The following is a 12,085-nucleotide window of genomic DNA, read 5'->3' on the forward strand; positions in this document are numbered from 1 at the left end:
GGGACTAATTTTAAAATATGCACCCTTTTATTGCGAACAATTTGATACTAAAATGAAAGACGTAACACGAAAATTTATGTTGTCAAACTGAGCGAGTATACACTTTAGGTTGTGGTGTGCCGATTGGTGCTCGTTTACGGGTAACTTTAGGCTTTCTTGCTGGGAGGCACACCAGGCTTTTGTACATTATATGCATATACACCTGTAGGGAATTTAATTGCGAATACAAAAATACCAAAACGAACGACGTAGCACGAGAATTAAAGTGAGAAAACTGAAACGAGTATACACATTTCGGTGTCGCCGCGAGCTTGCTCGCACTGTCAGGTGCGTGACCTCTAAGTTGGCGGCACGCATGCCAGGGGCGCGATAGTGTTATGATAACTTGTAGGGCAGGCAGTCTGAATAAAAATATGCAATTAAGATGGAACTAGTTTGCTCAATGACAGTACACAGCTCCACTTGCCAATTGTGCTTGTTATAATAAATGTTATAATCTGGAAGAAAATAAGGAGGTTGAAGCAGTTGAAAAACCTGACTTCAGGAGAGGACATTATGGCGACATTAGAAAATTTTTTAGTGAGTATAATTGGACAGACTTGTTGCTAGGCAAGGAAGTGAATGAGATGTATGTCAAGTTTTGTGAAATATATGATAAAGGCACAAAAAAATTTATACCAAAACAGAGATGCAGAACTAGGAAACAAGATTGGTAGAAAAGAAATTGCGAGAGGGCCAGAGACCAAAAGACACAAAAATGGAATCAATACAGGAAGAGGCCAAACCCCCAAACATACCAGCGATACAAAGATGCGAGAAACAACTACATGGCAGTGAGGAGAGAGGCAGAAAGAAATTTTGAAAAAGGGATTGCAGACAAATGTAAAACACAACCAGGTCTATTCTATAAATTCATAAACAACAAATTGCAGGTAAAGGATAATATTCAGAGGTTGAAAATGGGAAATAGATTCATGGAAAATGAAAAGGAAATGTGTGAAACACTAAACGAAAAGTTCCAAAGTGTGTTTGTACAAAATGAAATCTTCAGGGAACCAGATACAATAAGAATTCCAGAGAACAACATAGAGCACATAGAGGTGTCTAGAGACGAAGTGGAAAAAATGCTCAAGGAGCTAAGTAAGAACAAGGCAGTTGGTCCAGATGGAGTTTCACCATGGGTTCTGAGAGACTGTGCACCTGAGCTCAGCATTCCACTTCAACTGATTTTTCAGGCATCCCTGTGTACAGGAGTTGTAGCTGATGTGTGGAAAAAGGCTAACATAGTTCCAATCTACAAAAGTGACAGCAGAGAAGACCCCCTCAATTATAGACCTGTATCATTGACAAGTGTAATAGTCAAAATATTGGAAAAAATAATTAAAACTAAATGGGTGGAGGAAAACGATATAATATCAGACAGACAGTATGGTTTTCGATCTGGAAGATCCTATGTAATGAACTTACTCAGTTTTTATGATCGAGCCACAGAGATTTTACAGGAAAGAGATGGGTGGGTTGACGGCATCTATCTGGACCTAAAAAGGCTTTCGACGAGTTCCCCATAAGAGGTTGTTCTGGAAACTGGAACATATTGGAGGGGTGACAGGTAGACTTCTAACATGGATGAAAAATTTCCTATCTGACAGAAAAATGAGGGCCGTAATCAGAGGCAAGGTATCAGATTGGAGGAATGTCACAAGTGGAGTACCACAGGGTTCAGTTCTTGCACCGTTAATGTTCATTGTCTACATAAATGACCTACCAGTGGGAATACAGAATTCTATGAACATGTTTGCTGATGATGCTAAGATAATAGGGAAGATAAGAAACCTAGGTGATTGTCATGCCCTTCAAGAAGACCTGGACAAAATAAGTATATGGAGCAACACTTGGCAAATGGAATTAATGTGAATAAATGCCATGTTATGGAATATGGAATTGGAGAACATAGACCCCACACAACCTATATATTATATGAGAAATCTTTAAAGAATTCTGACAAAGAAAGGGATATAGGGGTGGTTCTAGATTGAAAACCGTCACCTGAGGACCACATTAAGAATATTGTGCGAGGAGCCTATGCTACACTTTCTAACTTCAGAATTGCTTTTAAATACATGGATGGAGAAATACTAAAGAAATTGTTCACGACTTTTGTTAGACCAAAGCTGGAATATGTAGCGGTTGTATGGTGTCCATATCTTAAGAAGCACATCAACAAACTGGAAAAGGTGCAACAACATGCCACTAAGTGGCTCCCAGAACTGAAGGACAAGAGCTATGAGGAGAGGTTAGAGGCATTAAATATGCCAAAACTAGAAGATAGAAGAAAAAGATGCGATATGATCACTACAAGTCAAAATATAACAGGAATCGATAAAATTGATAGGGAAGAATTCCTGAGACCCGGAACTTCAAGAACTGTCATAGATTTAAACTAACGAAACAAAACTGCCGGAAAAATATAAGAAAGTTCACTTTTGTAAACAGAGTGGTAGACGGTTGGAACAAGTTAGGTGAGAAGGTGGTGGTGGCCTCACCAAAATAGCTCCTCACAACATATTCCTGGTGTTGTTATTAGACTATTCACACACACTGTATATACCCATGTACATGTGTGTTCCCCATAGCGAACCACGAAGCTAGTATGGTGAGCAAAACAAGAGTTACTGCCACACAGTGAGGGTACCTCAATTCTCTCCCTTCCTCCCTCCCTCACCAAAATTCCTCCTTCCTATGCACAATGCTCATTATAACCACAATCCTGGTCACTAATACTTGTAAATGAATAATTGACCACAAGTTTATTTTGAAAAGGAACCTAAAAAGTCGTTTGAAGATTCCTAGATGGACGAAATAATGCTGTGGTGCTGTGGTTAGCGCTGTGAACATCGTGAACAACATTGAATCACTGATATTTGAACATTGTACCCAGTCATTATCACACTCGGGCTGTTCTATAATACTATCATGGCTAAATAAAACAGATTATATATATAATTTGACAATATTAGGCGATGCTGTGGTCACACGCTGAACAGCAGTGCTGTGCGCTCATGCTGCGAGCGCCAGCCTTGGTTGCTCACTCATTACTGAGGCTCTGACACCCGGCAATGTGGACGATGATTATTTTTTGAGATGGCGTCTGTTTACAGCTTCCTCATCAGCTTCCTCCCTGAAGAAGCTGATGTGAACCCCATGTAGCCGCGGGAGTTTTGAATGGAACGTGAAAAATAAAAACACCCAGAAGCGCGTTGCGCACCCGAAGCCTGGGCCTGCAGGCGCGTTGCACAGTTAAAGGGTTAAACTCTGCCATGGCATTAGGTACAATACATTAGAGTACATAGTGAGAGGCAATCTGCTGAGGTTACCTTATCACCATTAATCTCCACTTCAGTTAACCAACACTATCAGCATCCATCACCACCTTTTTTATCCAAATAATGATCTGTCAACTATAATATTAAAGGTAACAAGCAGATCAGAACTTTCCATATTGGTGAATACAAAACACTGAAATTTCTACAACAGAATTGTCAATTTTGTTTTCCCCTAACTTTTCAGGATGACGAACCACTCATCCGAACACAACAGGTTATCCATTCAGTCTCGGTCCCGAGGGGTTTGGAAAGCATGTGACTGACTGTATTCCAAAGTGGAGTAGAGTTTTTATTGTTGCATTTGTAGATTTTACTATCCAATTTATTATACTGGATGCAAATTATTTTTTGTGACCTTAAAACCTAACTATGTACAGTATGGTATCTTCAAAAACTAATATACAGCTCAAACAGTAATCATAGTCAACAAGCACATTTCAAATTACTCAACTTTTTCAAACCAATGCACCAAATACTGACTGCAAAGAGTATCAATATCCAATGTACAGTGGCACCCTCAAAAGTACTGTTCTCAATGTTATGGATCTTGTGCTAGTCCAGACTAAATCCGCTCACCAGATTTTCTGGAAGGTTGAAACAGTGGCTACCTGTTGCTGGCCACACTGCGATAGCTCCAGCCATATTTGTCAGATCTGCCCTTGGAATTCTTAACCTTTCAACTGTGCGCAGCCACAACTAGGGATATTCTTGCCAGTTATCTATAAACTGATCGACATGATCATAGATGATTTAAAGTATCGTGTAAGATTTAAAACTCCCATTGGCTCACATCTGCTTCCTCAGGCCTCCAGTAAACAGATGCCATATTTGAAAAAGTTGTGGGCACCCCTCCTTTGACAGAGCACCCATGAGTAGCACATGCAGCAGTAACTCACAGCTGCTTGCCAACTGTTATGCTGCTTGTGGCCACAGACCATTTAATAATGATGAAACAACTAATTAACTACAATTATTTAACAATGATAGTGCCAGTGAAGATCCTGATAGTGATAAAGAATATATACACTCGAGGAAAAGCATTCCTTTATCCCCCAGTTTTTTGGAAAGTGCAAAATGGCAACGCCGCTCTTGTTGTTGTCGTAGTATTGGGTTAGATTATGAAGGAATAGGTGCTTTGTAATGACAGGTCTCATTACTCAAGACGCCACACACCGGTTTATATAATTCACACTACTATCAAAAGGAAAATAGTATAGAACATTGAATAAAAATTAATATATGTAGATAAATGAAAAAGGGAGATGGCTCTACTTTTGTACTCAAGTGTTTATTGACATTGTTAACATTATAACGTATAATGATTTTACGTTTTGGCATTTGGCTGTCGATGCAAAAGACATGAGCGTGCGCACAACGATCCCCCCCATCATCCTCGCACCTCAGTCAACATCAATACACACAAATTTCTTTCAAGTTAACACTATCGCCCGCGCCACATGAGCGCCGCAGACTTTGACGTCATGGGGCTAATGGTGCGGGCGAGCGTGTGGCGACGCCTAAATGTGTATACTCGTTTTGGTTTTCTCGCCTTAATTCTCGTGCTATATCGTTTGTTTTGGTATCATTGTGTTCGCAATTAAATTCCCTGCAGATGTATATGCATATAATGTCCAAAAGCCTGGCGAGACTCCCCACAGCAAAGCCTAAAGCTGGAAAAGTTACCCGTGAGCGCACAAAATCAGTAAAATGTGTATACTCGTTTCAGTTTTCTCACCTTAATTCTCATGCTATGTCGTTCCTTTTAGTATCATTGTGTTCACAGTTAAACTCCCTGCAGATGTGTATGCATGTAATATCCAAAAGCCTGGCGAGACTCCCCGCAGCAAAGTCTAAAATTACCCATGAACAAGCACCAATTTGCACACCACAACCTAATGTGTATACTCGTTCAGTTTGATAACATAAATTTTCATGTTACATCGCTCGTTTTGGTATCAAATTGTTCTCAATATAAAGGCGCACATTTTAAAACTAGTCCCATAATAATAGCACAATAATTAGAATTTTAACAAATATTTAAAAATTTAAAATTTAGACCCAAAAACGTATTTATAATCTTTCAAGTGTTCTGACATCAAGTTTCGTGTTACATCTTTCATTTTGGTATCAAATTGTGCGCATTCTAAAGGCGCTTATCTTGAAACTATCCCGAGGTCGATTGGATAAAAAATGAATTTTATACAAATATTTTTGTAGTGGATACGAGTCCTGTTCACAGCTAGGACTCGAGAGAAAAAAAAATGGACGTGATCGGTGTCCAAAGCGAGCGATACTGTTAAAAGTGGTTTGCAAACACTTTCATTTGCAAAAATAGTTTATATATGTATTTTATATGAATAATGGTATAAAGACCTAATTACACCCCAATTTCTGGGGGGAACCCCCTCGGCTCCCTGGGGGCTATCAGGCAAATATGCGATACAATGTTATTCACCAGGGCTTTAGTCAAAGGAGTTCAACCTATCAGGGACCACGAGCTAGAACCTGGCCCCCTTAGAGTGGCACAGGGAGCAATGGTCCCTGGAAAACCTCCTTGTGGTTGGGGGGGGCGTTCCTAATCTGCCTTCAACTGGAGATAGGCACCCAGAAAAGTAGGCATAACAAAACAGGCACTCACACGGTAAGAAAATTACAACCAATAACCGAACAGAGGCAGAATTTCCCCAAATCCCATGGAAACAATCAAACAAGCTAACGCCACACACTGCTGCCACTCCGCTGGTCCGAGTAGCCCATCCCCTCTCCCCGGACCCTCAGCGCCAACTACCCAGCAACCCCAGTTTGTTGGCTAAACCAATTCAGGGTGGACGTCATCCTTGGCCTTTGGTTTCCAAGTAGTGTTTACCTTCGTGGTGCCCTCTGCTGTTGGTGGTGTGGTGGCAAGATGTACCTGAAGTGTACCGTGGCTGCATGTGGTTAGGGCAGCCTTCCCTAAGTATCCTGTGAGTACTACACTTCCGAGTCAGGATTATCTTCCCTGGTGCATTCGAAATGCAATTTCTGTAGAGGTTTTTGCTGCTCGACATTTACCCTGCCCTTGGGACCAGCTGGGGTTTCGTGGCCCTTGTTTGGCCTTGGATAGGAAGTGGTATTGTTTCTGGTTCGAGCATCAAGGTGTTTTGCAGCCAGCCTACCTATGCAGCTGCTGGTTCCTGTTACCTCAGGGGACGTTCTCCTTTTGCGGAGTTTTTCTTTTCATTTTTATTTTTCTGAGGGGAGCTCCTACGGCTCCCTGGAGCTTATCGGCCTAATGTATGTTATATTAGACCGGGACATTAGCTATGGAGTTCAGACCTACCAGGGATCATGAGCTAGAACCTGGCCCCTTCAGAGAGGTTACAGGGAGCAATGGCCCTGGAAAATTCCCCTGTGGATGGGGGATATCCTTATCTGCCATCGACCGGGGTTAGGCACCCAGAAAGGTAGGCATAACAAAACAAACCCCACATGGTAAGAAACTAACAACAGAAGCCAAACAGGGAGGTAGAACTCCCTACAATCCCAAGGAAACAACCAAACAAGCATAATATACTACTGCTGCACCGCTCATCCATGCAGCCCTCCCATCCCAGAGAGTGGGAGGGGGGGGGGGAGGGCCGGACCTCACCGCGCCGGCTGCCTAGCACTCCAGTTCATAAGCCAATGTCAACCGGGACAGACGCTTCTCTGGCCTCGGTTTCCTAGGCGGTGTTTGCCTTCATGGTGCTCACTGCCGTGTGTTGTGTTGTGCGGTGGCCAGGTGTTCGTCATCAGTAGAGATTTCATTTATCTACAGGCTGCATGTGCTTAGGGGTTTCCTTCCCTAAGTGCCCTGTGAGTACTGCCCTTGCATGACAGGGTTATCTTCCCCAGGGCGTTTGGGAACCATTCCCATAGAGGTTCTTGCTGCTCGGCATTTGCCTCGCCCTTGGGGCCTTTGTTTAGCCTTGGGTTGGGACTCGTATTGTGCTGGTTAGGGCGTCAAGGTGTTGTGCAACCTGCTACCTATGTGGCAACCAGTTCCTGTTGCTTCTGGGGACGGTGTACTTTTGCGGGGGTTTTCTTTTGTTTTTATTTTCATTTGCCTGGTGGGGGTCTGCCTAGTTTGGCTATAGTTCCACTGGTAGTGTTTGGTGGCCCTCTGCTAGGCCCCCCATGATTGTACACGTTGCAGGGGTTTTCAGTGTTAGCATCTACCCCTTGTTAGCTTTAGGTATTAATCGGTTAGCAACACCTTGCCCAGGCCTACCGCAGCAGTCAGCCTACGGGCCCTGGAAAATCCGGTCGGGGCTCAGTGGACCACTGGATGTGTCTTCCGGGTTCCATCCCGTCTTGTGTGGGTTCGTTTGTTGCTGTGCCCTTGTCTCAGGGTGACAGTCGCTTCTTTTACCTCTGTCATGCTGCCTGTTGTGTCACTGGTTCACTGACACGTTGACCCAGAGTCTTTCGAGATGTTCTCTGCTTGTTCTCCAGTACTCTTCTGATGTCCTTACTGTTCACAGTACAGTACAGGCGGCATCTACGTTGCGAGCTTGGTTTAGATTGTGCAACATGCTAGGTTGGTTTCCCATCTGGATGCCCCGGGGCCACCCCGTTTGGTTAGGTGTTGTTCGCCCCTTTCTCCTCCCTGTTCCTGACGCCTGACCATCTGCGGGTTTCGGGGTCGGGGCGGGGTTTAGTTGGTGCCAAGACTCGGGCGGCTTTGGTGGCTGCCCCATTCGGGTTGGGGGACGGAGGTTTTCGAGCCTGATCCCTCCTGCCAAGGCCTCTGTCTGGATCTTACCAGTGGCCCTTTCTTTGCTGCTTTTCCTCTGGATTCTTGCTTTTCTTTAAGGGCAGAGGGCGTGGAGGACGGCTTTGCCCTGGGGCCTTCTGTTGCGGGTTCCCGGGGCTGTAGGGAAGTAGGGAATGCCCGCTTGCAGTTCTGGGGCTGTTTGCCCCTGCCTGGGTTTTCTGCTTCTGGGCAGGGTTTTTCGTCCCTCTCTTCTGCTTGCTTCCCATATTTGCTGGCGTGTTTTCGGATCTATTGCATCGGTCATGGCTCCTTGTTCTGGTGGCCATTTTCTTTGTGGGTTTTCTCGCTTGACCACCGCTGCATTGCTGTGGTTTGTTTACGTGTGCCTGGGTGTGCGAGCTCGCGTTTTGGGTGAGTTTTTTACCTCCTTCAGGGGTTTTATCCTCCTGTTGCCATTTCTTTGCTTTTCTGGGGTGTTCTGCCCTTCTTCTGTTCTTCTAGGAATGCTTGGGTGTTGGTTTTTACACCGTTTTTTTGTGTTTTCTGTCTGTTTGGGTCTTGGCCCCAGGGTTTGGACTCCATGTCCCTGTCTATTTATGCTTGCTCCCACACCTTGTCCCTCGGTTTTTGGTCTGTTTTGGCCGTTTCCCTAAACTATACTATGCTATAATGTACTTTTGTAATTATTTCAAACTGTTCTTTGTAAATATTTCAGACAACTCTGGAAACATTCAGGGAAACCCAGAATATGTAAAACCAAGACTCGAGTCCACCCAAGATCTCTCTTCAGTCTCGCTCTCGGCAAATGCTACAAACACGAGAAAAAGTGAGTACAGTATATAAAATATTACTTTTTATTTGAAACTTTTATTATTTATCAATGAAGCTGATTAGCCACTGAAGGTTACTTGCTATCTTTAAAATTCCTAATGACTTGAGAAAGTTACAATATATGTACAAAATGTACATAAAGAAGTCCGCATAGAAAAGATAACATCTACTGTAGTTAGGATGTACAATGTTTACATGTGGCACGCTTATATTTGGTTCCTAAATTTTTTTCATACAGATTCAGAACCTTACACACTAGAAACAAATGATGGCAGCCTTAACAGTAAAAAGGCATGTGTAAATCCCAAGATGGAGAAAAATGTTAGTTGCCATAAGACAAATCTAGAGAGTTCCAGTCAACACAGCTTCCAAGCTAAGAAAGTAACTAGTACAGGTGAGTGTTAAGAGCTTTGTCACCCTGTATGAACACAAGTGCATGCTACTGAGGACATCTCATTATTAAATTAGTATACAATTATTATACTGTACATGTAATTTCCTCTTGATAATTAACCCTTAGAGGGCAGTTATCATTACATGTTGATTTAAGTTATCACATGATTTTTAAACAGATGTAAACATGTTTATAATACATCTACATGGATGTAATGGAATTAACCTACACCCATGAAAAGAATCTGCTATATTTTTGAACAGCTTAAATTAGACAAGCTTATCCTTCAATACCAGAAATTAATGTCGAATCACAATTTGGTTTTCCTATTATTGTTTGCATCTATTTATGGACAACATTACCAGACATAAGAGTAAGGGAGTGGGTTGCAAGAAACTTTCAGCTGTATTTGCAATATAAGTGTACATGCTACATTGTAGGCCTGTATACAGTACAGTACAACCTCGATTCAACGTACCCCGATTTGGCGAATATCCGGCTACGTCGCACACTTTTCAGGCCAAATTTACTCCCCCAGTTCGGCGAACTCTAATTCGCCAAAGCGGAGGATGTGCGGATTTGCTTATGATGTTGGGACAGAGTTCACAGACTGGTGGAAAACTTTCTCATTCTATCACAGGTTACAATTAATAATTCCTTCATATGACAAGTTGGATCACACAAGTGAACCATATTAACCAAACACTAGCCAGGGTGGTCGAGCCTGGCCTCGGGCCGGGCTTGGGGAGTAGAAGAACTCCCAGAACCCCATCAACCAGGTCCACACAATAAATGAACCATTTTAACCAAACACCCACCAATGCAATAAATTACAATTTACCCCAAGGTAAACAAGGGAGGAAAACCCCCTCACATTCAGGGCGATCAATTACCAAGCAGCAAAAGACCACAAAGATTGACTCCAAGACAACTTGATCTCACTGCATCTATGTTGGTGTATGCAATTTTCAGGAACTTGTCCCCCCCCCCCCCCCCCTCCTTATTCTTCACTTCCCCTCCTCTAATGATTTTGTTGGTTTTTCTTTATGTACCACTTTACTGGTCTGCCTACCCCTATCACTTTGTAGAAAAAAAAAATTGATTTCTTCTTCATTCCTGCTCTCATTTAAACGTTTTGCCTTGGTGAAGTTCAGTTTCAGCTCCTCTCTGTCTTTTTTTGAAAGATCTCGTCTTAACGACCATACTTTTCCTACCTCATCACTTTGTAATTTTCTAGCATTCCTTAGTACTTCTTCCATCTGTTTGAAGATCACCCTGAACGGTGCCAAAGGTTGATCTTTCCCTTTTACATATTTTCCATTCCTTTTGTAGTCGCAGACATTCTCGATGGTAGTAAGACCTTCCACGAGGCCAACAAGTTTATCTACTACTTTCTCTTCTTCTACAGCTCTTTCTGACCTAGATGTTATCTCCTTTGCAACCAAAAATTATCAGAGACTTACTTCGATCAACTGTGTTTTGTACTAATTTAGGATTTGATGCCAGTTCCTTTCTGACTTCCAGCCTAATGTTTGTTTTATCCTGGTTGCTGCAGTGTTTGGCTTCCTTTACTACTGCTTCTATTTTTCCTTCTCCTTGGCCACTTGTGCATAGGTGAGTTGCATATCTTTCTTGCACTGTTCTATTCCCTGTGTAACTTCCTCCATCTGTACTGACAAAAGCTGTTTTTCCTGTTGAATTTCCTTACCTAACCTATCATAGTAATTTATGTTTAAAGTTACTTTAACTTCTTCCAAAGCTATTTTTGAGAGTTTATTTTCCTCTTCCATGTCTTTGTAATTCGTTTCCAATTGATTCTTGTCCTTGCATAAGTCTTTCACTAAACCCTCAAGACCAAAAACCTTGCTACTCAAGTGCTCATTACTTTTTTTTTTTAAATTTGCTGATTATTTCTACATGATAGTTCACTATAATATCTAACTTTGCCAATTTGTTGTGTAGATTGCTTATATCAATGCTTTCTTCATTAAAACCCCCAAAATCTAGCTCTGTTTTGTTTTCCTTCTTGCTGGTAGCCATCTTGAATGTTGTCTGCACTGTAAACACTAGGGTCACTCTTTTTCATACAATTTTTCACTTCACTTTGCACATTCGTGTTCTCACCGATTTTTCCAAAGCACTACACATTTATGTTCCTTGGGACACCACTCACTATCATCAACCTGTACTACAATGCTTAGGAGTTGCGAAATAGCCTGGAGTTCCTCTGATGCAGGTGCTGACATTAGGGGTGTCACTTTTTTAAAGTTTTGTGTGTGTTTGTAATTATTGTAATTATCTAAGTGTAGTTACAGGATGAGAGCTACGCTCATGGTGTCCTGTCTTCCCAGCACTCTGTCATATAACGCTTTGAAACTACTGACGGTCTTGGCCTCCACCACCACCACCTCGCCTAACTTGTTCCAACTGTCTACCACTCTGTTTGTGAAAGTGAATTTTCTTATATTTCTTTCAGCATCTGTGTTTAGCTAGTTTAAATCAATGACCTCTTGTTCTTGAAGTTCTGGGTCTCGGGGAAATCTTCCCTATCGATTTTATCAATTCCTTTTACTATTTTACTGTTACTATGAGTCCTCCGTTAAAAAGAGTGATGTCCGGTAAGGACTTGGCATTGAGTCCTCCATTAAAATATTTGCCCAAAATCCGGTTTCTATCCGATTTGTTTGGGACTGGTTTTAAAATGTGCGCCAAAACGCCGCTTACTTCACGATGTTGGCAACC

At 42.3% G+C, this 12,085-nt stretch overlaps 1 protein-coding gene across 5 annotated transcripts in view; it reads left to right on the forward strand.

Moving 5' to 3' along the window:
• Positions 1 to 12,085, forward strand: part of Ate1 (arginyltransferase 1) — a 57,371-nt gene that overhangs the window by 14,750 nt on the left and 30,536 nt on the right. For all 5 annotated transcript variants that reach the window (XM_045726134.2, XM_045726135.2, XM_045726136.2 and 2 more), the window contains exons 4-5: positions 8,834 to 8,944; positions 9,188 to 9,343. In XM_045726134.2, the coding sequence (XP_045582090.1) occupies positions 8,834 to 8,944; positions 9,188 to 9,343 (267 nt within the window). The remainder of the gene's footprint in view (positions 1 to 8,833; positions 8,945 to 9,187; positions 9,344 to 12,085) is intronic.

Source organism: Procambarus clarkii, chromosome 71, assembly GCF_040958095.1.
Source record: "Procambarus clarkii isolate CNS0578487 chromosome 71, FALCON_Pclarkii_2.0, whole genome shotgun sequence".
NCBI lineage: Eukaryota > Metazoa > Arthropoda > Malacostraca > Decapoda > Cambaridae > Procambarus > Procambarus clarkii.